Genomic DNA, 27,154 nt, shown 5'->3' on the forward strand with positions numbered 1-27,154 from the left:
CCGAAGGCAGCCGCTTCACCGACTGAGCCACCCAGGCGTCCCCCCAGGATTTTATTTTTAAGTCGTCTCTACTCCCCACTGGGTATTGAACTCACGACCCCGAGATCCAGTTGCACGCTCCTCCGACTGAGCCAGCCGGGCGCCCCCTCCAAGCACAGTCACATTCTGAGCTCCTGGGATGTTGGGGCTTCAACATATGAATTTGGGGGGGACACGATTGAGTTCATAAGAGTGTCTTTTGAAAGATTTTGATTTTTGTTTGTTTGGCGTGAGGACTTAACAGATTCAAATCCCGCAAGTGTACAAGGACGCAGGGTTCTGAGCCGTTAGGTGCAGAGCGCGTGGGTGGTGAGTGGGTTTGGGGGCCCAGGCCCTGCTGACCGTGACCCACAGGCCTTCCCACCTCTCGTCTGTGGCCCCGGGGGGCCACGCATACGGTGACCCAGCACCCCCCGATGTGCCTGGTTCTCAGCGATTTCCGGGGATGCAGGACTTCCGGTGCTGAGACTGGGAACTTCCTGGCAAGTTGGGACAGGTCCGTCACCCTACGTGGACTGTGTCTTCATGTCGGGGGTGGGGGTGGGAGATGGGGGGCCCACGAAGCCAAGTGCACGGGATCCTCCGAGCTCCGCTGCCCCCGCCTGTCCGGCCACTTAGCTCCGCCTCATCTGGGTCTTGATCTGCTTGGGTCTTGAGGCCCCAGGAGCGAAGAAGGGCAGCGGGGTTTTGCTAAGCTGCATGAGTTCTGGGGGCAGGAAGGCTGTTTAGAAGGGCCAGCGGCCGAGAGGGCCCGCCAGTCAGGAGGCTTCCAGGCCGCAGTGGGGGAAGTGAGCAGTTTCCCAGGGGACTAGGACTCCAAACCCAGAGGAGGGCAGGCAGAGCTCGTGGGACCGACTGGGGCCCGGCCCATTCTGTGGTGAGGGGCAGGGATCCTTGGAGCACCTGGAAAGCATACCCCTCAGACCCCACCGCAGGAAGCCTGGGGGGCAGTGGGGCTGGGGCAGACGGGGAGGAGGGGGCGGGGGTCCCGACACCCACAGTCCCCGCCCTGCCGCCTCCGCCCACCGACTGCAAATGCAGCAGGCCCTGACTGCACCTGTGGCCCGTCCCCTGCAAACGCAGGCCTGTGGCTGGCTCTCCTTCCCGGAATCATGCCACCGCCCAGACCTGATCTCCCCTCCCTTTTCTTTTGGTTGAGGTGAAATTCACATAAAATTAGCTGTTTTTAAGTGAACAATTCACTGGCATTTGGTGCATTCCCAGTGTTGGGCCACCACAAGTTCTATCGAGTTCCAGAACATTCTGTCACCCCAAAAAGAAAGCCCGTCTCCATCAGCCGTGTCACCTCCCCTTCCCCAGCCGTTGGCACCCACAAGCCCCCTTCCTGTCCGTGGATGAGCCTTTCCATAAGTTCGCTGGCTTTGTCCAAACCTGTCTGGACTGCGGATTTTTCCCGCCCTTCTGGATTGAGAGGGGTGGGCAGCTTGAGGTGCACAGCCAGCCATGGGTATCGCCCTCAGGTCAAGGGGCACCCTGCCCCCCCCACCCCCCTATGCTCCAGGCTCCCACGGGCAAAGAGGATGGTTCTGGGGAGAGCCAGGTTCAAATTCCAGCTTCGCCGAGGCACTGATGATCTCTGAGCCTCAGTCTCCCCGGCTGTGAAATGGCTGCAAATGAGAAATTGTCCCACCAGGTTTGGGGGAGGGCTCAGGGAGACGTGGTTCCCGGGCCAGGAAAGCTTCCCAGTCACCTTATGACGTAGGCATGTTCCAATCACAGAGGAGGTGCAGGGGCTGCGGTGAATGTAGGGTGCGGCCAAGAGCCGGGGCACACTCAGGCTTGGCTGACTTCCCAGCCTCTGCCCCGGGCCACTCTGCGCTGACTTTGAGAGCTCACAAGGAATTTCCTCTCTGGGGAAACTGAGGCCCCAAAGACCCCCACGCAGCCCCCAGGGTCACATCAGCATGGGTCTGACTGGTGGAGACGGTAACTGCCCAGGGTTCTCGGTGCCTCCGGAACCACAGGCTGGACCCCTGTGGTTAAGAAAATAGGACTGAGTTCTGCTCCCAAGCCCCATCTGGGAGTCATTCAGGAGCGAGTTCTGAGTGTCTTCCAGGACTCGGTGGAAGCGCCCCTCACGGGACCTCCTGCCATTCAGGTACATCAAAACCAGGGGCCCTGGGGACACAGCGGGTCCGGGACGCCGTCGGGAAGCAGGCGGTCAGTTCCCAGGGAAATGGGCAGACTGCTGAGTCAGAAGGAAGCTGCTGACCTGCAGAGTCGCACCGCTGGACCAGGATGGCCTCCAGGGCTAACAGCAAGAGGTACTGGCAGTGAGACTGGAAGAGGGACTTCCAGGTCTCCCAAATGGGGAGGGGCTGGCCCATGTCCCTCAGGGGCTTACCCACTTCCACACCGTTGGTCTCCATCTCCCACTTATGCTCCTGGTACACGCACCTTAGGTGGCCCTTGGAGAGGCCGAGGGGATCTGGGACAGCGGGGAGGGAGATGGGCGAGGATGAATGACACCCACATCACCCTAGGCTGGGGCCATGGGCAGAAGGAGCTGCCAGAACCCCTTTGGTCTTACCCAAGCCTCCTCCCTGTGGCCTACTTTGCCTAAACCATTGTGTGTCAGCTTGGATGTCCCCTCCTCCAGGAAGTCTTTCTGCTTCCTCCATCCCCTCCCTCTACAAAGGTAGGGCCAGGTGCATCTTATTCTCCACTGTGTCCCTGGTACCCAACAAGGCAGGGACCCCCTAAATGGTGGGGAAGGAGCTAGTGAAAGAGGAATGAAAGCAGATCATCGAACCGAGCCCCTAGGTGGGACAAATGGGGAAACTGAGGCCATGAGTGCGAGGGAGCTGTTAGAACTCGAAGACGGAGCCCCAGACAGTGACCTCCAGAGGCCTCCCCAGCCCCCGCTCCCCAGAGTCCTGTCCCTTCCTGTGGAGACCGAAAGAGGGCTCGCAGGGAGGTGCACGCCCCAATCCCTGCAGGCCGCAGACAGGATTTTAGGTTAAGGATCTGAGCTGGGGAGGGTCTCCTGGATTGTCCGGTGGGCCCCACACGTGGTCGGTCGCAAGTCCTTCCCCCTTTTGTCACCTCCCCGCAGGCTGCGGACGGAGGCCGTCTCCTCCATCTCTGAGCTCCTTTCCAACCGGTCTCACCCCTGGGCTCCACCCCAGGACCCCGATTTCAGCAAGAATCCTGCCAAGTCATTTAGCCAGACCCCCCCGCCCCCCCGCCGTGTCTCCTCTCAGCGACTCTCCATCCGCCGAGCCGCCTTCCTTCGGCTGTAAAGCGGCATGTGTCCCCCATGACTTCTGTGACCTCCGTCCCCTGATTCCGCCAGCAGGACCACAGTGGCCAACACAGCCGAGGGACACGGAGAGCGTGTCATCAGGTCAGCTAGTCGTTAAGGACTCCGCGCGTGGCTCCAGCCGGGACTGAGCTGGTGCAGAGGTTAGGAGAGGTGCTGCGTGAACAAGGGACCCGCCTGTGTCCTCCTCCCCCCTCCAGCCCCTTCCGGGCCTCCGTTTCCTGGACTGCCAGCGTGGCTGCCCCTGTGACCTCTGAGCCCCCTCGGGCACGTGGCGGGCAGCGGGCGGGGACGCTGGTCCAGGGAGCGACCTCTGGCCCAATTCCAGTGGCAAGAACTTCCTGGGACGCCTCCTGGGGTCTGCTCGCCTGGCACACAGTGCGACCCACTTGTCCCCAAACAGCCCACAGGTCACGAAGGGTGACCATCCCGTGTCAGAGTGTTCGATTCCCTTTTTGGGAAACGTCCAGAACAGGTAAATCCACAGACACAGAAAGGTTAGTAGGTGCCAGGGCCTGGGGAGTGACTGCTCCCGGGAACAGGGTTTCCCTTTGGTGGAGACGGAATGTTCCGGAACTAGATAGTAGGGATGGTTGCACAATGTTTGAATGTTCTAAAATGCCACTAATGGTAAATTTAGAAGAGAGAGAGAGAAGCCAGGTCGACACAGCTCTGGGTCCCGCTAACACCAATGCGGCTGATCCGGCCCCCAGGCCTTTGCCCGGGGCCGGGCCCTCTGCCGGGGACACCCTCCACCCACCCGCTGGCCGGGCTGACTGCGGCTTCCCCATTGGGTCTCCAATCAGAGGACACTTCTTTCCGGGACAGGGCCTGGCCCCTCGTCCTGGTCCCCAGGGAGGCCCTGGTCTCCTGGGTCAAGCTCCCCCCCCCCCGCCAGGCCGGGGGCAGCATGAGGGAGCAGGACCCTGCAGGACCCCCAGAGCCGGCAGATGAACAGGTGCATGAGTTTATGAGCGAAGGGGTCAGGTTTCCAGAAACCCCTCAGGGTAATCAGAGACTTGGTGGGGTAGGGAGAATGGGTGGCCCCATCACCCCCAGACCGGGAGCGGCACCTGTGACCCCAGCCTCAGCTGTGCCCCTATGCAGCCCGCCCTGCCCCAAGGGGCACCTCGTCCAGGACAGTGAAGCCAGCCCTGCGGGGCCGGGCACCTCTCCTGGCCCCTCTGTCCTGGGCGCACGCTCCTCCTGCACCTGGCAGGGGGGTTCGAGGGTCCCTCTGTGGGGCACAGCCCCCACTGTCCTGTGTGACCCTGGGCGGGCCGTGTCGCCTCCCCTTGCTCACACGGGCACTGTGCTGGGTGGGGCGTGGGCTCCGACTGTTACTATGTGATGTTGTGATGCGTCACAAGAAAGAAACACTCGGTCTCAGTCCTAGCTCCTGGCACACAGTTCCTAAACCCTTGGGACTCCCTAGGTGGGAAGAGGGAGAACCTCTGTCCTCGGTTCCTGAAACAGGTCCAGAGCGATCAAGATGAAGGCGGCATCTTTTGCTGTTTGTGACGCACCCTTTAGTCCCACCTGTGTTTATGCGAGTGGGGGGACTTTTGGAAAGCCAAGGCCACAGGCTGGGGCTGGCAGCCAGCGGACCCCCGAGGAGGGGCAGGGCTGGGGGTGGGGTTCATCACCAACGGCCAGAGGTGAGGACGCCCCCGGTGGGTGACGGGACGGCTCGGGGATGCGCCCCTCGCACACGCCGTCCGCCCCCATCTCTCCCGCTGGCTGTTCCTGAGTTAGATCCTTTGTCATGATCAGGTAAAAAGCACGTAAACCTTTTTCTTGAGTTCTGTGAGCTGCTGGGGGAAGGTTGAGGGAAGTCCTGATTTTTGGCCACTTGGGACAGAAGTGTGGGTGACCTGGGGGCCTGCTCCTGGGGACTGGCGTCTGAGGTGGGGACGTGGACACGCGCGGGGCTGAGCCCTTAACCTGTGGGGTCCGTGCATGACTCTGCGTGGTGTCAGGATTGGGTTAGGTCGCAGGACACCCCGCCGGTGGCCGCCAGGAGCCGGAGAGTCGCTCGTGGGGACCCCTCCCCCAGTCCGGTGTGGGAAGTGTTGGTGTGAGTGTAGAGAGAGACAGAGTCTTCTCTTTCAGTAATATTAATAATAACATATATATAATTATTAAATTATTACTACTGTCACCTGCTGACTAGGTTTGATTCCAGACAGGACTGGGAGGTCACCCGAGGCCGCTTGCCCGAGGTCATCTGAGGTCGCCCAAGGTCACCTGAGGCCACCCGCCCGAGGTCGCCAGGCAGGAGTTCAGGCTGGTTCGTCTGCTCCCGGCCCAAGGCCAGCGCCACACCTCGGGGAAGTGGACAAAAGTAACAAACCTCCCTTCTCAGTTACCGCTTCTTTATTTCCACATAAAAATCCCCCAAAGCTCATGGAAATGATGTCTGAACATCATGACAGTAATCCTAATGAATTGTTTTGTTTTTAAAAACCACAAAATTCGCTGTCGTTAGGATGGGCGTGTGAACTACGACTTAGGACGCATCCCGTGTCCCGGGAGGAAAACCCAGCGTCCCTTTCCGACGAGGTCCGGGGTCCGTTGCGTTTTGGCCACGACCGCCCCGGAGACACATGCCTTCCGCAAAGCCGCTTCTGAGGTGCGGGCGGCAGCCGGCCCCCTCTGGATGGAGCTGTGCGCTGGGACTTCTCACGCCTGGGGACAGCCCCCGCCCCTGGGGTCTCTCTTGATCCCAGAGGGGCTGCCGCGGCCGAGCTGGGGTCCTGGGTCCCGCTTGCCTGTTGTCTGCAGCTGCTGGTGGTCCGGAGGGGCGGCGGGCCAGCCACGCTGGGCCAGGTGGACCCCGTTGCAATTTCTTGTGCAGCCTGCAGGCTCCTCCGGGGTTGGGGGGCAGGAGGCTGGGGTCTGCTGCTTCCTGTCCCTCTGTCGCCTCCCGGGGCGCTCAGTAACTGGCACGGGGTAGACCGCATCAGTTCCTATCCCTTAGCTTGCAGCCAGGTTCCAGCCTCCGGGCGGCGACTGCGTGCATGAAGGTGGGAGTTTGCAGCTTGGGGGTCCACGTGTTGATCCTGGGGCAGGACAGCCGGCCACCCAGGCCTGGAGCTTGGGGCAGGCCCCAAGCAGATTGGGGGTAGGGTCTCTAGGAGGGCAGCCTGGAAGAGGCCCATCTGCCAGTCTCTGCTGCCTCAGGCTGCAGGTGACACATCTGGGCCCCAACACGGTCCTGTCCTTTATTCGGCATTCAGGAAACACGGCAGAAACACACATTTAAGAGCCCCCCACGCCCCCAGGCGTCCCCACCTTCCTGGGGCAGTGCTGTGCCGCAGAAGATGCGTGCCCAAGCTCGCTCAGAAACTCACCATTTTCCAACGTGGTAGCCTCTGGTGTTTGGGGTGGGACAGTTCCTTGACGTGCAGGACCCTCTCCCGCGCAGCAAAATGTTGGGTATTCCTTTTCCTCGGCACTAAACACCACTGGCTCCTTCCCACTGTTGGAATAACCTCCAAACACCTGACGTCCCAGGTCGAGAGGCATTTGACGTTGCCACTGAGGCCAAGAACCTCATACTCAGCGCGCATGAATCTTGACCGCTAAGAAGCTAGCTGCAGAGCCAGTAGGAGGGTCCCGGAGAAGGTGCCCAGTCAACTTTCGCTCACATTTATATAAATAGAGACTCTTAAGATTGGAGGAGACTGCAGAGGACCACATTCTGCAAGCGCTTCCCAGCCTTTTCTTAAATGCCTCCACAGATGGGGAACTCACTACCTCTAGCGGCCACCCGACGGGTGTTTGGGCCGCATTAGAGAAGTCTGTCTTTTGTCCAAGGTCAACTTGCCGCCTTTGACTGCAGGTCCCCACAGCATCCAGGCCACGGGGATTTCCTTTCCCAAGTGAACTTCCAAATACTCAAGCCTGTAATACCCTGTATCTTCCTTCACGCAGTTCAGAGCCCGTTTCCCCTTGGTGGGAGCCTGAGGGGCGCATCCCAACCCTGCAATGGGGGGAATCAGGAAAGTGGGGACACTTCATTCCCTTAGTAGGAGGTATTGACCAGGACTGCCCTGGGGTGTGGCATCCATGTGAGAGGGGCTTGAGAATGTTCTAGATGGGGAGGGGCGGTTTTATAACTGAAGGGCTGGGGTAATTATCGGCAGCTCACTGGTGCTGTGGGCTCTGATGCTCCCAAAGAAGGTGGGTACCAGAAGAGATGGGGGAGCTGGTCAGATGAAAAACCAGGAGGTGGAAGGTTGGGAGGTTCCCGGGGGCATGGCACAGGTGGGGGGCTGAGCCTCTAAGGCCGGATGCCCAGAGCAGCAGGGGCTCTTCTAGGAGACAAGGCACAAGAACGAATCCAGATCCGGCCAGGGAGCTGGTGGGCATCGGTGGCTCCAAAGTGGGCCAGGTGACAAGCAAGAGAAGGGTCTTGAATCAGGACTTTGTGCAGTGGGAGGGGGTCTCTGAAGCCATCAAGGACACCCGGGCCATGCCCTGAGCTTCTTGCTCTTCTTGGCCATGAGCTCATGAGCGTGGAAGGATGGAGGGCTGAGAACCGGGTCCTTTTCTGGAACACACTACTACTGCGTTGTTTAAAACAAAACAAAACAAAATATTTTCAAGCAGCTAAAAAGGAGGCTGGGTTTCAGAGATGGATGGAGGAGACTGGCATCTTCCGAAGACGGGGACTCAGGATGAGGCGGGGATGAGGTCCAGGGCCGGAGGGCGTCTGACAGGTTTCTTGGCATCTGGAATCTTCTTCTTGTCCTTCTCTGTATTCTCGTCACCTCAGGACAGGCTAGAGAGGGATAAACACAGGTCAGGTCATTGTTATTGTTTTTAAAGCAAGCGGGGAATGCATCCATGTGTGGAATCCAAGAGCATGATCTAATCCGGCTTTGGGGGTCCTCAGCAGCAAGAGGGGTACCTGCTGCCTGCCACCCACCTTCCAGGTGTGGTTCTGAAGGGGACCGCTCCCTCCGTGCCGTAGCAGAATGGGCCCTGGGGCTGGCGCCTCCAATCAGACCAGAGGGAAGCGTCAAAGCAGCCCCTTGTCCTTCGTCCCTCCATCCGCCATCTATTTACCTACACATCTGTCTGTCCATCCATCCATTGCTTCCTACAGTTTCTTCTTTTGTGTCTTTAATTATTTTATTTTTAAAGATTTTATTCATTTTTAGAGAGAGAAAGAGTGAGGGGAGGAGCAGAGCGGGAGGGACAGGGACAAGCAGACTCTATGCTGAGCGAGGAGCCCGATGTGGGGCTTGATCCCAAGACCCTGAGATCATGACCTCAGCCGAAATCAAGAGTCGGACACTTGGGGCGCCTGGGTGGCTCAGTCGTTAAGCGTCTGCCTTCGGCTCGGGTCATGATCTGGGAGTCCCAGGATCGAGCCCCACATCGGGCTCCCTGCTCAGCGGGGAGTCTGCTTCTCCCTCTGCTGCTCCCCCTGCTTGTGTGTGCTGTCTCTCTGACAAACCCCAACAAACCACAGTTGTAAGCGCAACAGCTTTGTCGAGTTCTGTGGGTCCGTCTAGCAAACCTGAACCTGAGGGTGGTCTCCATGACCCCCAACACACAGGCTTTTCCTGGCATCTGGAACAGATGGGGACCCTGAGACTGGCCGTGGGCAAACAGTGTACCCGTGGCTGAGTAATCCAGCCTGGGCTGGGGGCCCCTGGCTGGCTCAGTCTGTAAAGCACACGACTCTTGATCTCAGGGTCGCGAGTTCAAGCCCCACGTTGGGCATGGAGGCTACTTAAAATTAAAAATAAAAATAAATAGCCGGGCTTTACAGGGCCTGGCTCCAGGCCGGCGTCTCAGTCAGGGCCGCCATGTGGCTTAGCTCTGGGGCCTCATGGCAGTGGCGCCCCCTGGAGTTGTGCAAGAACAGGCTGCCTGCCACAGAGGAGACCCTGGAGTCCCAGTAGCCGATGCCTCTCTGACTCCCCAGACAGTGGATCGTGGGGCGGTTCTCATGCGGCGGGCTCCACGTGGGACATCTGGAAAATCAGGCACCAAGATGGCTCTGCGTCCCACTCACCTCGTCTCCTGATCTTCTGTACCTGGAGCAGATCTGTGGAAGAGAGATGTCTTAGCATGATTTGTCTATCCGATGGGCCTTGGCTTTTGGCCGAGAGCCCCACCAGGGCTGACACGGCTTCATCTCCATCTGGTACAAGTAAGGGCTGGCCCGTGTCTGCTGCATAACCAGTGAGCAGGCGGGGTCCAGCGACGAGGGGCCGAGACCACCGAGGTTGCTCAGGGTCCGGGCAGCCCGTGCCTCCCGGTGGCGGCGCGAGGGCAGGAGATGGAGGCTATGACGAGGGTCAGATGTAGGAGGCGGGCCGGGCGGGGCAGAGGTGGGTGGTGGGGAGAAGGCTGGAGCCGGGCTGTGTTTTCCACCCATCCCAGGGCGAGGCGCCAGAGGACTTGCTGGGTGTGAAGAAAGAAAAGGGGAGGAGGGGAGGGAACAACGCTTAACGGGTATGGGGTCCCTTCTGGGGTGACGTTCTGGACCTAGAGAGTGGTGCAGGATGCCCAGCTTTGCCAGTGCCCTAAAGGCCCCCGGAAAGTGCACTTAAAAAACGGTTTGTTGCATGTGAATTTCAGTTCCGTGAAGAAGCCCCCCAGGAGAAGAGAGGGGGGCTGGGGCCAGCCACGCAGGGGCTTGGCCCACGGCCCCAGGCAGGCAGCCGAGCCCCGGAGAGGAGCGGACTTTTACATTTTATCAACTGATAGTTTGTTTATTTATTTTTAAAAACTTTATTTTTTTTGACGTCCTCTCTAAGCCCAACGTGGGGCTCGAACTCACAGCCCTGAGATCAAGAGTCCCACTGTGTACTGACTGAGCCGGCCAGGCGCCCCGACGGTTTCAATGGAACTGCTGGCCTCTGCGGTGTCCCCGTGGGGACGGCCCGGGGTGGAGGGAAGAGGGACCCCGATCCCGAGCACTCACGATGGAGCCGGCATCACGCTGGCCATTCCCACCGCTTTCTCAGCCCCCGTCATGACAGCGCTGTGGTCGCTCTTACCAGCTGTTCGGGGGCTCGGCAGCCTCGCCCATGGTCACCCGCACACCCACCTGCCCTCCGCCGGCGCCGCCTCTGGCTTCTCCTCGGACCTGGGCAGGAGGAACTCTGGCTGCGGCCTGGCGCTGGGGACAGAGGGAGACAGCGAGGGTGACGAGGGCGCAGAGATCCCCAGGAGGTTACTGACGGCAGAGGCGGCCATGGGGAAGGGGGCATGAGTGGGGGCAGGACGGGGGAGGAGAGACCCTGAACATTTGTCTCAGCTGGTCATCCCTGACACCTCGTGCCCTCGTCCCGCGGCCCTCGTCGGGCGGACGCTGTCGCCCTGTGCCCTGACTCCGGCTTTCGGGGCCGGTCTCTGTTCCCTCCACAGCTAAGGCTTGGGAGGCCGGGGAGGTAGGCACCATCCGGGGAGACAGAGGGACAGAGATGGTGAATTTTATGTTGTGTGTATTTTACCACAATAAAACATTAAAAGAGAGAGAAAGACAGGATGGAAGGCAGAGGGGGAGGGGAGGGAGGGTAGAGGAGAAGGCTTGGGCTGGTGCGTCCTGCCGGCCCTGGGCCCCCCGTGCGGCCCACGGCTCGTCATTACTGAAGGACACGGTGCGAGGCTGCCACACACTCTGCTCCTTATGTGGCTCATCCGCCCACGTCACCCACCCTGCCGCAGGACCCGCTCTCCTTACTTGGTGAGGTGTCCCTCTCCTTTGCCATTCGAGGAGCCCTCTGGACCACGACTCTCTTATCCACCTGTTTCCCATGAGGCAGGCACAGGGCCTGGCAATGACAGAAAGCCCCAACCCTCTCCCAGACTTGCTGTGTGGCCTTGGGCAGGTGCCTTGCCCTCTCTGAGCCTTGGATCCCTGGGCTGTAAGATGTGGTCAGGAATCCTGGCCCTGCCCTGCTCTGGGGGGTGGGGCGGGACTGGAATACTCCCAAGGTTCCTGTGACCGCCATTCGTGGTTATGCCACAGATGAAAACGGAGCCAGAAAGTTAGTGAAGGGGCATTTCTGGGTCTGTCTGGGGTGAGGTTGGAGCTTCTGTCCCCTCTGTCAAGGGACAACTTAATTTTATCATGATTACTACGAGCCACCATTTTTGCTAAGTGGGTCCCATGTCTTGATTTCTCACGGTAACTGAACTTTTTGCTCGCCTAATGTCACTCTGGGATTCAGTGGGGGAGACCGGATTAGAACCCTCGTCCGATTCAAAGCCCTCAACACGGCCGTGTGTGTGGATGTCATCGGTCCCTGCTGAGCAGAAGCCACCAGCTGCCCCCCAACTGTGGGCCCCACCCAGCCCCAGCCCTGACTCAGCCCCAATGAGACAGCCCCTCTGCACGGACCTCTCTCTCCTGGCCTTGAGCCTTTCCTCTTCGTACCTGGAAGACAGAAAGTAAAACGCATCAGACACGGCCCTCCTTCCCTGGTCCGTGCGCTGCCCGGGGACTCTCTTTCCTCTTGGGAACGGAGGAACAGTCTCATTCCAGCATCTGGTAGATACGACTCAGCAGATTTCTGGGGGGCCTGATTCAGCACCAGCAACTGCACAGAGCTGTTAGAAAGCATGCTCCTCCAGCAGGGCCGTTTTCTTACAAAAGGCTAGAGAGTAAATATTTTCCACTTTGTAGGCCAGTTTCAGCCACAGCTACTCAAATTCAGATGTAGCTCAGAAGCAGCCCTAGTGGATCCGTCCATGGATGGGCGTGGCTGTGCGCCAATAAAACTTTATTGATAAAACAAGCGGTGGGCCGGGGCTTGCTGGCCCACTTACCCTCTTATCTCACGTGTGCATGTTTCACCGTGTTTCCCTCTGCTCTGCGGCTCCCGCTCATGTCTGGTTCCCCAGGCATCCGAGAGGAGAGGGAAGGGGTCCGGGGAGGGGGGGCGTGGGGGATGGGGGCGGGGGACACTCGCACGGCATGCGGGACACTTACTGAAGCACGCACTCTGGGATTTGCACGTGTTCCATGGGGATGAGCTGCTCCAGATCTTCCAAGCTATGCACATACTGGATCTTGTTGATGAATTTGACGCTGGCAGGAGGAGAAGGAGGGAGAGGTCTGCAGTCTAAGCCCGGAAGGTGTGCTGGCCAACAGGGATGCCCTGAGCACCTTCCATCAAACCTCCGTCCCTGCCCAGGCCAGCCTCTACCCCCGGCCCTCGTGGGGGTGGACAGAGCAGCACCGGGGTCAAGGGAAGGGTCCCTGCCGAGCTTTGTCACCAGCTGCTGCTTTGAACTCATGGTTACTGTTTTTTTTTTTTTTTATTTAATTAAACTAAGTCTGGTAAAATGCAAAATACGCTTTCTTTCAAGGTCAAATAATGTTTCTAAATGACAGACAGAAGGCCTGGAGAATACAGCACTACAGAAATAATAAAACAATCCAGCAACAGTAAAAAAAAAAAGTAAGCTAGAGCCCAACGTCTACAAAAGTGTGCTAAGGCGTTTCCTATCTATTTTTAGAGATGAGATGAAAATTTGGCTCCGGCTTTCCAGCGGCTGATGCAAAGGGAGACACGTGATGAATTACACGGTTCACAGTGTCCATTAGGGAAAAAGCAAGCCGTCGCTCGGCAGAAGGCCACTCGTAACTGATTAGGCACGACAGACGTTCCCCATGTAGAGTCACAAAGCGGCCGTGTGCGGCAGAATGAGCAGCGCCAACTGCTTTCGTGCAGTTCAAACCACTTTTTTTAATAAGAAGGAAACAAAAAAACCCAGTTATTCTTGGAGCCCGAGGTCTCCCTCCTGTTGTCATGAGGAGGGCCCGCGGGCAGGGAGTGAGCCTCAGACAGACAGGCTGGAATCGTGTCCACACTACCTGAGTACGTCCGGCCCGGAGGGCTCGCAGGGTGGACCGAGCTGATTTGTTAGAAAGGATTTTACGGTGCGCAGAGCCCGCACCTGCTGCCGCCACCTGGTGACGCCCAGCATGCCGGTCCTCGGACACCAATGTCGGAATTGCCACAGTGACAAGGCTCTGTCTGCCTGTGGGGCCAGCTTCCTGTCTCACGGTGGCGGGCCGGGCGGGGGCGGGGGCGGTCCTGGGAGGCAGAACTCCTCACTGGGGCGAGGGGCATCCCCAGCCTTCTGATCATCACAGGACAAAGCGGCCTCGTCTTGAGTTGTAATCACACCCTCGGGGCCGCCGGGGGCCCAGAATGGTCTCCGCTTTCCTCGGCTTGTAAATGGGGAGGCTCACTTTTCTCTCCCGCTTCTTTCTTTTGCTTTGAAAGCTCAAATCGAGACCCTCAAAATTCGCTCGTGGGAAAGCAATCATGGGTGAGAGAGTTATCTGCATTCGAGGCAAATGTCAGTTGCTGGTTAGGGGATACTGAGGACAGCAGAGTGCGCTTCTGTTCGGCTGGGGTGCGTGCTCACCGTTTCGCCCAGGGGGTTCATCGTTACACACACGGCCCGTGATGAGCATACAGACTCCCCTGATTTTACTAGTATGCAAATATTTTAAGGTGCTGCCAAGTCCTTGAACTCAGAGGGGCTGAGGTCACCTCCTTGCAAATTGTTCACGCTGAGAGCGTGATCCTTTCAGAGGGTGGACCTTCCCTCAAGCTCGTCACACATCATTAACTGGGAATGTGGACGTGAAGGATCTTTTTTTTTTTTTTAGGTTTATTTATGTAAGCAATCTCTATACCCGATGTGGGGCTCAAACTCACAACCCCGAGATCAAGAGCTGGACGTGCGCTCTACCGCTCAAGCCAGCCAGGCACCCCTTGAAGGATCTCGATTCGATTCAATGAATCATATTAAATTAAATATCGGGTTTATGTGATCGACTAGGGCGTTTCACACGACTAATTTTGTTTTACTTGATCTGTATATTGGGCACTTTTACATCGCTCAGTAAAGGATTAACCCAGCAGGTTGAAGTGCTCAAACCCCACCCATTGCAAAGAAAAAAAACGGATTCCTGACGCTCGTGGGAGGTGGCCAGTAAGCACTTGGAATGCCCTGCCTGCTGAGTGCCCTGGGTACCTGGGCTTTGAGCCCTGCCGCATAGTCTGTGTTAAGGATATGACCTCTGGTGGGTGCCTTGGGCACATCCCATCACTGTGACCTCTGGGTCGCCCGAAGACAGAAGCTAAGGTTGGCCGCTTGGCTACTCCATCCCTGTGTGGCTACACCCCTGTGAAAACCTTGGAGAGCAAAATGAGCTTGCTGCATGGTGGTACTTCCTCTGTTATTCTTACACATCATCACAGAGACAATTGAGGGCTTTTGCAACCAGTCCGTGGGAGGGGACCCCTTTGTCCTTTCCACCTTCGATCTGCATCCTTCCCCTGTAGCAAATAGTAACAGCTTCTCTGAGTTCTGTGAGTCCTTCCAGTGAATCGTCACAGCTGAGGGTGGTCTCGAGGACCCCCAACACACACGGCTCGTGACATTATTGCTGGGAGGGGCTCAGACCCTCCTGGCATCCTCAGGGTCCCCGCACAGATGCTGGAGTGGACAGAGCTGGGCTCACTTCTGGGGGGACTGTGGTGGCCTAGCGACCTGGCTGCGTGACCTTGGCTGAGTCCCTTGACCCTTCTGAGCCCCAGTTCCCTCCTCCGTGAAATGGGTTCGCGACAGCATCAGCCTCTCAGGTCGTGGTTGTAAACGTGAAAAGGTATCCAGCGTTTACTATGGGAGGGCTTCTTGCTAGTATTTTTCCTGTGCTAGTCCCTTAATAACAACACATGGGATTGAAAATGGTTTAAAGCATCAATACAGGGACGCCTAGGTGGCTCAGTCGGTTAAGCGTCTGCCTTTAGCTCAAGTCATGTTCCCAGGGTCCTGGGATCGAGTCCCGCATCGGGCTCCCGGCTCAGCGAGGAGCCTGCTTCTCCCTCTCCCTCTGCCTGATGCTCCCCATGCTTGTGCTCTCTCTCTCTCTCTGACAAATAAATACATAAAACCTTAAAAAAATAATAAAGCAACAATACATATTCATGGTAGAGATGCTGAAAAATACAGATTAAAACAGGAGACGCACATAACCCGGGAAGAGGCCCGGCATAGGGCACAGGGCACAGGGCACAGCGTCGTTACCTGATGAAGGGACGGGAGATGGCCAGCACCGTGCGGATGAACCAGGAGGGGTGCACGATGATGAGGGACTTCAGGTTTTTCCGCAATCTGCAGGGGAAGCAGAGGAAGCAAGCCCCCGGGAGGGAGGAGCTAACAGGGGCCGCGTCCCCTGTGCTCCCAGCGGGCGCCCCTGCCCCCTGAGCTCATCTCCAGTCTCCAGGGAGAAGGCCACTCGTAACTGATTAGGCATGACAGACGTTCCCCATGGAGAGTCACAAAGCGGCCGTGTGCGGCGGAATGAGGGGCTGCGAAGCTGGGCCCCATCGCAGAGTCTATGGGCGGCCACCCTGATGTCTAGTCCCGCTGCCACCTCATTCGGAGTCTGAGCTCTTGCCTGCGTGGCCATGCTGCCTCGAATTCCTGGAAGATCACCCGGGGCGCCCTGGTTCTGACCGCCAGCTGTGGTCATGTCATACTGCATCTCCCCCCAAATTCCTATGTTGTAGTCCTGACCCCCCTGGACCTCAGAACGGGACATTGGAAAATAAGGTCATCACAGATGTATTTCACTAAAACGAGGTCACACTGGGGCAGGGTGAGCCCTAATCCAATTGCTGGGGTCCTTACAAAGAGGGGGTGTCTGGACACAGACACACGAGGACAGGCCACGTGACCACGGAGGCAGGGATGGGGCGAGGGATGCTGAGGATGGCCGACGACCCCCAGGAGCCGGGAGACACGGGGAACAGACTCCCCCTCACGGCCTCAGAAGGAACCGGCCCTGCCCACGCCCCGCTCCTCGGCTTCTGGCCTCCTGAGCCGGGACGGCAAACACGCCTGTGGGTTTCAAACCGCCCGTCTGCGGTCATTGGTTGGCGGGCTGACCACCACGCCGCTTTCCAGGGGGCCCCGGGGCCCTTGCACCCCCAGCGGCCCCGCCCCACCACGCACCTCCTGTCGATCATCTGGTAACACTTCTTCAGCCAGCCGATACCGGGCATCCTCCGCCGGGGCGTGGCTCCGTTCAGGTAGACGATCATGTAATCCTCGGCCACCAGCAGTTCCAGGCTGCTGATGACGTACCTGGTCACAGGTGCAGGAGACGGGGGGGGGGGGGGCCCGGCGGGAGGGCCAGAGTTAGGGAGCCCCAGTCCCCGTGACTGAACACCTGTGGCACCTCCTCAGGTGCGGGGTGGGGGGGCGTCCTGGCAACTCGGGGTGGGGGTGCATGTAAAGCCCAGCCCACCCCAAATCAGTGTCCGTGGGCACAACCATTGCAGAATTACAATTTTACAGAGCACTTATTAGGCACCACGTGTTTTATAGGCATGACCTCATCCAGCATCTCCGTGAATCCTGACAGGTGGATCTCAGAGCCCCAGATCCAGCTGGGGAACACGCACCCCCCAGTGGACAGTCCACTGCACTGGGCAGGAGGGGTCTGGGGTCCGTCCCTGCCCCGACTCTCCCTGAGCAATTTTAGAAAAATCTTTTCCTCTGTCTCAGCCTCTACTTCCCCCCCGTAAGTGGGGGGGATGGGGGGCTCCCTGCTTTCTGGGCCTCTTCCTGCTCTGACCGGTCATCCTCTGAACCACCTGGCAGCCCAGCCCCACCGGGTAAGAGGGAAACCTTCCTAATAACAAACACCAGAATGATCACGATTTACGGAGCCCTTTCTGTTACCCTCCAGGTGTCGTGTCTGTCCCCGTCATAACCCAGCTGTAGCAGGGTGTCCCCGGCCAGGTGATGCAACCTCCCCGAGTCTCAGGTGCCGCACTTGCTTACCGCCCCTTCCCCCAGGGTCGTGCCGGGGGTGAGGATGGGCGGTTCTTGCAGCCGAGGGAACCGTGGGCGTGGGGCGGGCGGGCGACTTACAGGAAGAGGTTCTCCATGATGTAGTGGTAGTCGGGGGAGCTGCTGTCTGGGAGGAAGCAGGCAGCAAACACGATGATGGCGTTGAGACCTTCGCCGTAGTACCCTGGGGAGAGGCGGCCAGGGAGTGGTTGGCGCTCTGAGCTGGCCCAGGTGCCCACCTCTTCGCCAGCGAGGCCCCTTCCCGGAGGGTACAGCTCTGAGTCGCAGCGCCTTGGCTGGGGGAGTCAGCAAAGCCCTGGGCTGTCTGGCCACCCTCGCAGGCACCCCTGTGTGCGCCCAGCCGGTCCGTGCCTGCCCTCCCCGCCCCCGCCCCTGGGGATGAGGACTTAACATCCCTGTGGCTCAGATGAAGAGACTGAGGTTCAGAGAGGGCCTCTGACGACCTCCAGTTGGCTGGCGGGAGCCAGGAGGAGCCCGACAGGTGCGGTCTCACCTCCGTGGGTCACTACCCTCATGTAGGGCCGGATCATGTGCAGGTCAATTCGGTGTTCTTGTTCTCCAATGATCACTGTCCTCCACAGGCGTCCGTTGGTGGCACCGCCATCCTCTGCTGCACCATCCCCAAACAGGTCTGCGCTATCCCCGGGCATGTTCTTGGCGGCGGCCACGGGGGTGTCATCTGGAAGCAGGCCAGGGCGAGCAGAAGGGACGCCTGAGTCCAGACGTTTTGTCCCAGCCTCCCGCCCGGTACCCCTCTCCCCTGCTGTCTGTGGACGTGTGACCCTCATCTTCCGCCCGTGACACTTGGCTATGTACTTCTCCCTGCCCAGAGGCCCTGCTCGTCCATTTGCCCCTCCTACTCTCCCTTCATGGCCCAGCTCAAATGCCACCTTCTCCAGGAAGCCCTCTGGGGCCTCCCATTTGCTGGCCTCCCAGAGCACTCTGTTGGTTTTGGACCCAGAGCCTCTGAACACGCAGGGAAATTGGATCAGTGATGGAAACCCCCAGCACAGGGAAGCCCAAGGCCAGGTGGCTTCGTGGCTGAATTCCAGCAAACATCTAAAGAGGTAACACCAGGGACGACTAGGTGGCTCAGTCGGTGAAGCGTCTGCCTTCTGCTCAGGTCACGATCCCAGAGTCCTGGGATCAAGTCCCACATCAGGCTCCCTGCTTGGCGGCAGGGAGCCTGCTTCTCCTCTGCCTCTGCCCCTCTCCCTGCTCCTGTTCTTTCTCTCTCTCTGTCAAATAAATACGTAAAATCTTTTTAAAATAAACAAATAAGGCGCCTGGGTGGCTCAGTTGGTTAAGCGACTGCCTTCAGCTCAGGTCATGATCCCAGGGTCCTGGGATCGAGTCCCACATCGGGCTCCCGGCTCAGCGGGGAGCCTGCTTCTCCCTCTGACCCTCTCCCCTCTCATGCTGTTTCTCTCCTGCGCACTCTCTAATAAATAAATAAATAAATAATCTTTAAAAAAAATAAACAAATAAATCCTTCTCCCTCTTGGCACCGCAGAAAACTCGGAGCGTCCTAGGTGCTGGGGGGGGGAGCTGAGCAGGCCTCCTGCCCCCCCCCCGTCAATGCCAGGAGCACCCCCAGTGTGACAGCCCCAGATGTCCCCAGGCATGGCCCCGTGACCCCGGGGGCAGGACCGCCCCTCAGGTGAGCCCCCCCACCCCCCGCCCTATCCCAAGCCCTCACCCCACTTTCCTCTGAGCACCGACGACCACGGCAATGAGCTTGTGCATCTGTGTTTCGTTGTCTAGCGTCTGTCTTGCCGAGGGCCGCGCATGGGGCCGGGCGCCACCTCCCCTGCCGTGTCCCCGCCGCCCGCCCCGCACCTCAGTCAGGACCTGCTCCTGCACAATGTTCCCCACACACTTGTGCAATCATTGCAGGCACTTCACTTTGGACCGGGTCACCTTTGAGAACCATGCGAAAGCCACGTCCCCCCAGAAAAACCCTCAAGTCCACAAGAAGAACGCGTGCGGTGAAGCAGCAGGGGACGGGCGCTCTCTGGGCTGCTCTGTGCGCCCTGGGTTGGAGCCCCTGCCCCACCTGAGCCCCTGGGCCTCACCTTCCCACTCCAGCTCATTGCCGTTCCCCAGGAACTCCAGCGAGTCGGTCTCGTCGGGGGTCTCGATGTCGTCCACGTTGATGTCCAGGTCGTCGGGAGTGTCCAGGAAGTCATCAGACAGCAGGGAACCCTCGCTCTGGTCCAGGGAGATGTTGATCTCCGGGGCGACCAGTGTCTTCCGCTTCCGATGAGCTCCGTTGAAGTTCAACGTGTTGGGAGGGGCTGTGTGGAAAATGGGACAAAATCACCTTCGCTGGTTCTTTCTTTGTCCCCTTTCTTTGTTGCCCCATCATGTGGAATGGTGAGAAGTCAGAGGCCATCCTTTGGGGCAGGCAGGGGTTCAATGCTGGGAACTTCCACCCTGCAGACACCTCGACTCTCTAAACTTGACTTACTTTTACCATCTGCCAGATGGGACTCACACGGGGTGAGCCCCCTGGGCACCCTGCCCGGCTCCGGACCCACCAGGATCTGATCACTGTTGCCTCGGGACACTGGCGGCAGAGAACGCCCCCCATGCTACTTTTCACCTCTCCGTATGTTCGCCGCTTTAATAACTGACACCACGCCACGTGGGCCCGGCCCTCTGCGAAGTGCTTTCATGTTTGCAATATCCATGCGAGGCAAGTTCTGTTATTATCCCCTTCACCAGGTGAGCAAACTGAGGCACGGAGGGTGCAGGTCCTTCCGGATCTCTCGGGAGCTGGTCAGGGTGGGCATGCCTCATGGTTTGAACTGCTTTCTCCTGGACGCTCTGAGCTGGGACTCTGGTCTCCTTGTAAAAAGTGGCTTCCCTACCTGCCCCGGGGCTGCCCCCAAGGGGTTGGAGCCGATCCCTCAGCGGGCTGAGCAGAGCTGGCCCCTCAGGGGTGACGGAGATTACCTTCCCCGCGAGGAAAGTGCCCCCCTGCTGCCCCCAAGCCAGGTCGAGGGAAAGAGGCTACTCTTCCAGAGACCTTGGGAAGTCACCCCCAGTTTCACTGGCAGATGGTGAGGACAAAATAGCGAGCCGGGGGAGAGCCCTGCCCCTCTCCCACCAGATGAAGACATTCATCAATCCACAATTACATGCACCAGCTCCTCGCTTTTTATTTTCTTTGACTTTCTCTGGCCCTAAGCCACGGGTCAGAGGTGACTGCTTCATGAGACACTGGGAGGTAGATGACATGATTTCTAGATCTCACCATGACCTGGTGTGGCAAGCCACGTCACCCACTTTACAGATGGGGACACTGAGGCGGTGACTGCCAGGACCACTTGGCTGGCGAGGGCAGCACAGCGGGTGGGGAGTGGTGAGTCAGGGTGCTTGGTAGAAGCAGGGCTCCCTCTCCCGGAGGGGGCAGAGCTGCAGGTCATAGCACGGTGACAGGGAGCCTGGGGGTGTCCGCACAACACTTCTCCCCAGCAGGGAAGCAAGGCAGAGGTAATGTCTATCCCACGCCTGTCCCACCATTATATGTTGGAAGCAGATAACCTGTCCAGTGTCCCATGTTCACAGCTGAAGAGGGTTTGCCCCAGGATGAACCACACCTGAGTCTTCTTCCTCTTAATGGCCCCTGACTGATTAGATGCGGCCCACCCACATTATGGAGTGCAATCTGCTTTACTCAGAGTCTACTCATTTAAATGTTAATCTCATCAAAAAAGTGACTCTCAACAGGAATACCTAGAATAATGCTTGATCACATCTCTGGGTACTGTGGCCCAGCCAAGTGGACACATAAAATTCACCATCACGTCTTCTCCATCTCCTTAACTCAATAAATCTCTTTTGCAAAGTCCCTTTGGCCATGTGGGCAGACATTCACAGATTCCAGGATTAGGATTTGAATATCTTTGGGGGCTGTTATTCAACCAGCCACACCTAGGAAGTGGGGTACTGTTATTACACACTCTTCATTGTACAGAAGTAGGAAACAGGGGTCCAAAGGGGACGCACCCCTCTCTTAGTGCTGTGTGATGTCAAGGTTGTGGCTGTCCCTCTCTGGTCAGTCTTTTCTCAGAAAGGGTGGGCACTGTGATGAGCCACAAGGGGGAAATGCAGGCAGAAGGGGGGCCCCCAGCAGGACTCTGAGGAGATGCCACGGAGAAGAACACATGTTCAGGACAGCTCCTCTGGAACCTTGGAGGCCTGAGCCCTCCTGAGTGCTTAGGGCAACAGAGCCTTCCCAGGGCTAACTTTATGCCTGGCAACCCCTGGGCACTTTATACATGTCACCTCATTAAGTCCTTGCATGCCCCCTTTGGCAGGAAGCTCACTACCTGTATTTAATAGATAAGGACTCGGAGGCACAGAGAGGCTGAACAACCAGCCTCAAGGACACATAGCAACACCACATGCCAGCCTCGTGACCAGGCCCACACGTCTCTCACCCACCCTGGCTGCTTTCCCTCCAGGCTTCCGGGCAGAACAACCCCCCCTTCCCTGACACTCCACCCAGGAGGTATGGCCTCTGACATGTCTATAGTCTCAGCCTCAGGCAGAGCGAGATCTGGAAACAGTGCGCCCATTTCTGCACACTGAAGCAGATACTTACAGGACGTGTCTTCCGTGGGGCTGCCAAGTGGGTCCATCCCTGTCTCTTCCCGGAGTGGCCTGCAGACCCGGCCGAGCGCAGACATCAGCCACCGGAGCGCAGGGTGCAAACAAATAGCAACAAGACTCGGTTAGTTCTGGGGAGTCACTGGGACAGAACGCACCTGCCCGTCGGCACAGAAAATCATAACACATCAGTGCCGGAGGGCTCCCTTCAGATGGTCTCGGGGATATTAAGCTGTTCTTTCCTCCTTTTGGATGCAGAAAGCCAAAGCCCAGAGAGAAGGAGGGTCTCATGCAGTACCGTGTCACACAGTTTCACTTTGGAATATACGCAGTACTTTTCAGGGGTGGCCCAGCAGAGCATGGTCTCTGATGAATTTTGGCTACTAAATGCTGCAAGAAGTTGTCAAGAAAACACAGTGATCAACCAGAAGAGCTCTCCATGGCCAGCGCCGGAACAGTTCGAGCAACAAAATACATCTTATGAGTCCATAAAGATGTAAATAAATGAATGAATAAATAGGGAAAAGAGGCAAATTTTCTGTGCAGAAGAATTCCAAATAATGTATGTCGATTTCTCTGCCGTCAAGGAGACAGAGAAGGACTCCCTTCTCTGTAAGCGTGGGCTTACAGAGTGTCCCTCTCCAGCCCCAGCATGCAGAGGGGAAGCGAGTGACCAAGAGTGGAGACACCTGACCGCCCACCTCAGCCAGGGGACCGAGGCCAACGTCCGCAGTGAAAAGCCATGGTGATGGCACATCCCCTGACGCCATCTCGGGGCACTTGACTCGGGGGTCTTCCTCCCTAAACCCATCCGCCCGGTCTCACCATGAGAAAAACCCCAGACAAATTCAAGGAAGGGGCTTCCTACAAAACCCCTTCCCCGTCCTCCGCACCACTGTCAAGGAGCATCAAACACCAGGGAAGTCTGAGAAACTGTCCCAGCCCAGAGGAGCCCAAGGAGACATGATGACTCTGTGTCACATGGGAGCCTGGGACGGAAAAGGGACATGGGAGGAAACTGAGGAAATCGGAATAAATTGTGGACTTTGCTGAGAATGTTTCAACATGGGTCTATTAACTGTAACAGATGAACCCTTCTAATACAGGATGTTAATCATAGGACAAGCTGAATGCAGAACATATGGAAACTTTCTGTAATATTCTTGCAAATTTTCTGTAATTCTAAAACTTCTTTTATTTATTTATTTACCTTTTTTTTTTTAGAGAGAGACACAGGTGGGGGGTGAGAAGCAGAGGGAAAGGGAGAGAAGCAGACTCCCCACTAAGGGTGGAGCCCGATGCAGGGCTCGATCTTCTGACCCTGAAACCATGACTTGAGCCAAAATCAAGAGTTGGACGCTCAACCGACTGAGCCACCCAGGTGCCCTTGTAAATCTAAAACTTCTAAAAGGTAAAGTTTTGGTTTTTTGTTTTGTTTTTAAGATTTTATTTATTTATTTGACAGAGAGAAATATAGCAAGAGAGGGAACATAAGCAGGGGGAGTGTGAGAGGGAGAAGCAGGTTTCCCGCTGAGCAGGGAGCCCGATGTGGGGCTCGATCCCAGGACCCTGGGATCATGACCTGAGTCGAAGGCAGACGCTTAACCACTGAGCCACCCAGGCGCCCAAAAGTTTTGTTTTTTTAAATAATGCTGCCAACTATGCATTTGTCCCCTTTTAATCCTTGGCTGAGCATGGATTTGCAAAATAAGACTTTTTTTTTCTTTAAAGATTTTGTTTCTTTATTTGAGAGAGAGAGAGCGCGAGCACAAGCAGGGGACGAGCAGAGAGAGAGGGACAAGCTGACTCCGCACTGAGCACAGAGCCTGATGCGCGGCTCGATCTCACTTCCCTGAGACCATGACCTGAGCCGAAATCAGGAGTCGGTGCTTAACCGACTGAGCCACCCAGGCGCCCCAAAATAAGACCTTTTTTTTCCTGGCAATGCCCAGGCCACTTTTGGGAGCGAAAGCTTATGCTGCCTGAGTTTGACCCAGACGCTCCAGCTCCTTTGCTCCCGGGAAATAGTCAACGAGGCAGAACTTTTGCAGAGCGCTCTAGCTCAGGGCATGCTGACTCGGGAAAGCGCTAATTCACCCCTGTGACCCAGCAGCGCCAGCAGGACTGAATGGGGAGCTGTTCAGGAGAGGAGGGCATGGAGTGATGGAATGCATTTTCCTTTCCTTTTGAAAACCATTCATTCCCTCGCTGCCTCTGTTCCTCTCAAGGCTGGTGCCCTTCTTCCTCTGCTCCCCTTCCTCCCACTCATCAAACCTCCAGTGTTCCTTGAGCAACCACTACCCCCCAGGCGCAGTGGAGGGTCTGGGGGGTAAGGGAAGAATGGGACCTCACTCTGCTCCCATGCAGCTCAAAGGTCCACACTGAACAGGCCCACAGGAAGTGAAGACACGTGTCCACACAAAAGCTCACACCCCCGTGTTCATAGCGACATGATTCACAGCAGCCAAAACGTGGAAACACTCCAAATGCCCATCGACAGATTGCGACACATCGACCGCAAGCAGGAGTGAGGCGCCCACAGTCGCTGCCCGGGGACGGACCTGAGCCCATGACGCTCAGGGAAGGAACCAGACACGGAAGGGGTGTGAGTCCACGTGGGTGACACGTCCAGAACAGGCTCATCCACGGACGGGAAGGGGGCTCATGGGGGCCGAGGGTGGGGAGATGGGGTAACAAGTGGCTGCCGAGGGGGACGAGGTCTCATTTTGGGGTGATGGAATGTTCTGGAACTAGAGAGAGGTGGGGGCTGCACAACATCGTAAATGTACCAAATGCCACTGAGTGGTGCACTTAAGACCGTTGCTTTCACGCTCCGGGAATTTTCCCTCACTTAAAAGAAAAACAAGCTTGGAATAAAGTCAGAAGAGGCAGACGGGGCTGACGAGCCAACGTAGAGGCCCGTTTCGTGTCCCTACTGCTCCCTGTTGTCTGGGGCTCTCAACATGGGTGACTCATGAGGGAGTCCAGGGCCCCGGAGCCCCGGAAACACACCCGCCACCTGCCAGGTTACCCCAAACTGCAGACTGACGGTGGAGGCGCCACTCTAGTTTTGTCCTGCCCACGCAGCATTTAAAAACATTTTAGGTTTGCTGTCAAATCAGAGACGTGACACAAAAACTTTGGATTTCTGTCTTTTCTTCAACCACGGACCTGCCCTCTGTGGCAGCCACCCACCAGGAGCGGATTGTGGGCCACTCCTGCTCCCCTGGGTGCTGGAATGTTGTTCTGGCTCCTTCTAGCATGTCCACTGCCTGCCCGGCGCCCATTGATGTCTCTGGCTGCAATTCCTGGTCTGGAATCTAACTTACCCCATGGGCAGGGCACTCCCTGCGTGCCGGCTCGGGATGTTCATGGCATGATCTTACTTGCTCCTCACAGCACTCCTAGCAGGCAGGGAGGGGCCCACTGCACAGAGGAGGAAACTGAGGCTGGCCTTGGGACTCCCTGGGGGGAGGGGAGTAGGAACCACCCAGGGGCGAGCTGATTCTAGTCATTGCTCTCTACCGCCCCCTTGTGCTCTTTCAGCACACGTGCACCGACCCCAGTGGGACATCGGAAAAATCCATGGGCCTGGGCACCGGGTCCTCCGTCCAGCCAGGGGTCCTCTGGACCCCCTGTCCTGCCACCATCTCCCCCCTCCCCCACCGGAAGGAAGCTGCGCTGTTTTGCAGCCCGGGCTGTCTGGTTCCTATCAGGATGTGATTCAGCTTCCCAACCCTGGACGGGTCCACGTAAAGCCACAACCAAGCGGAACGTGGCCCGGCGGCAGCTGAAACGTCCAGGTGGGGAAGGCATCCAGCTGCTCGGTGCAGACGGGGAAACTGAGGCCCCAGGGAGACAGAGCGGATGTCTGAGAGAACCTGGAAGCACAGTCCCACTCTTCTACTTTGTAGTGCAACTCACGTGGGTGGTACCCTTCCTGCTCTGAGCCAGTTTCCCTCCTCTGTAAAATGGGAACAGAACTAGCACCTCCTTTTCACTCAGTTAACAAATGCACGTTGGGTGTTGGGGCTCTGGGCTACATCCCCATCCTGTGTGGAGTGAGGACAGATCCCCAGCCACGGTTAGTCGATCAAACACCATCCAGGTGTTGCTGTCAAGGTGTTTGGTAGACGGACATCCACAACACTGGGACGTTAAGGAAAAGACACTCTACGCGACAATGTGGGTCTCCTGCCACCGAAAGGCATCGAGGTTTCCCCGAAGAAGAAGCAACTCTGCCTCTGGCCAATGGTGCCACCAGAGCGTGCAACCCCAGCCTGCCCCGTGCATTTCAGACCCGCCCGTCCCCGTCCCTGTCCCCACGGGGTGTGAGCCGCTGCCTTGGAGTAAGTCCTGTGCGTGGAAAATACACCTGCTCTGGGCGCCTGGGCGGCTCAGTGAGTGAGCGTCTGACTCTTGCTTGCGGCTCAGGTCATGATCTCGGGGTCGTGAGATCTGCACTCAGCACAGAGTCTGCTTGAGATTCTCCCTCTCCCTCTGCCCTCACCCTGCTTACTCTCTCAAAATAAATAAACTCATGTACAAAATAATATAGAAGGTATATAATATAGTCTATATATTATATGTAAAAGACATCTATAATTATATATACAGTTATATGTAATTGCACAGAATTGCACGTATAACACAAAAGTACAATAATTGTATAATATATATTAATAAAGAATGTGTAAATTAATAAATACAGTAACACAAACATAAATAATTTCTTTTTTTAAAAGGTTCTTAATTTATGTGTTTGACAGAGAGAGAGCACAAGCAGGGGGAGTGGCAGGCAGAGGGAGAAGCAGGCTCCCCGCTGAGCCAGGAGCCCGATGCAGGACTGGATCCCAGGACCCTCGGATCATAACCTGAGCCAAAGGCAGTCGCTTAACTAACTGAGCCACCCAGGCGACCCAAATAATTTCTATGTAAATATATAATATGGCACGTTATATAATTAGTATAATATGATTTTTAACATAAAATATGATTAATAATATATATCATATATATAAAATGAAAAACTATTGGTTTTGTTCTTTGCAAGGACCCTGACTGATGCCAGAGGGGAGAAATATAACAATGGAGTAAACCAATAAATGAAGGAAGCCGATGGTGATACTCGCCACAAAGAAAATAAGCCAGGGCGCCTGGGTGGCTCAGTTGGTTAAGCGACTGCCTTCGGCTCAGGTCATGATCCTGGAGTCCCGGGATCGAGTCCCGCATCGGGCTCCCTGCTCGGCAGGGAGTCTGCTTCTCCCTCTGACCCTCCTCCCTCTCATGCTCTCTGTCTCTCATTCTCTCTCTCTCAAATAAATAAATAAAATCTTTAAAAAA

The 27,154-nt window shown here is 57.0% G+C and overlaps 2 protein-coding genes across 2 annotated transcripts in view; one reads left to right on the forward strand and one right to left on the reverse strand.

Annotated features, from left to right (window-relative positions):
* Positions 1 to 653: 653 nt before the first annotated feature.
* ATCAY (ATCAY kinesin light chain interacting caytaxin) lies at positions 654 to 21,891 on the reverse strand. The gene is made up of 12 exons (XM_021705516.2): positions 21,807 to 21,891; positions 19,270 to 19,491; positions 17,688 to 17,873; positions 17,255 to 17,357; positions 16,331 to 16,462; positions 15,401 to 15,487; positions 12,282 to 12,380; positions 11,691 to 11,726; positions 10,395 to 10,466; positions 9,354 to 9,386; positions 2,273 to 2,457; positions 654 to 760 (listed from the first exon to the last, which is right to left on the reverse strand). Exons 1-12 carry the CDS (start codon positions 21,889 to 21,891, stop codon positions 654 to 656), a joined length of 1,347 nt encoding a protein of 448 aa, XP_021561191.2.
* Positions 21,892 to 24,261: 2,370 nt separating this feature from the next.
* The window catches only part of ZFR2 (zinc finger RNA binding protein 2), a 52,207-nt gene continuing 49,314 nt past the window's right edge, over positions 24,262 to 27,154 (forward strand). The window contains 1 exon segment of the mRNA XM_044913124.1: positions 24,262 to 24,338. Coding sequence (XP_044769059.1) covers positions 24,262 to 24,338 — 77 coding nt within the window.

This window comes from Neomonachus schauinslandi, chromosome 1 (assembly GCF_002201575.2).
Source record: "Neomonachus schauinslandi chromosome 1, ASM220157v2, whole genome shotgun sequence".
Classification (NCBI taxonomy): Eukaryota; Metazoa; Chordata; class Mammalia; order Carnivora; family Phocidae; genus Neomonachus; species Neomonachus schauinslandi.

Bases quoted from the DNA above. Each gene is read 5' to 3' on its own strand.
- ATCAY (XM_021705516.2), bottom strand. From the start codon at position 21,891: ATGTCTGCGCTCGGCCGGGTCTGCAGGCCACTCCGGGAAGAGACAGGG. The intron at 17,358-17,687 runs GTGAGACCGCAC...GCCTCTCCCCAG, and splicing joins GAGGGTAGTGACCCACGGAG to GGTACTACGGCGAAGGTCTC. The intron at 15,488-16,330 runs GTGCGTGGTGGG...CTTCCCCTGCAG, and splicing joins TACCAGATGATCGACAGGAG to ATTGCGGAAAAACCTGAAGT.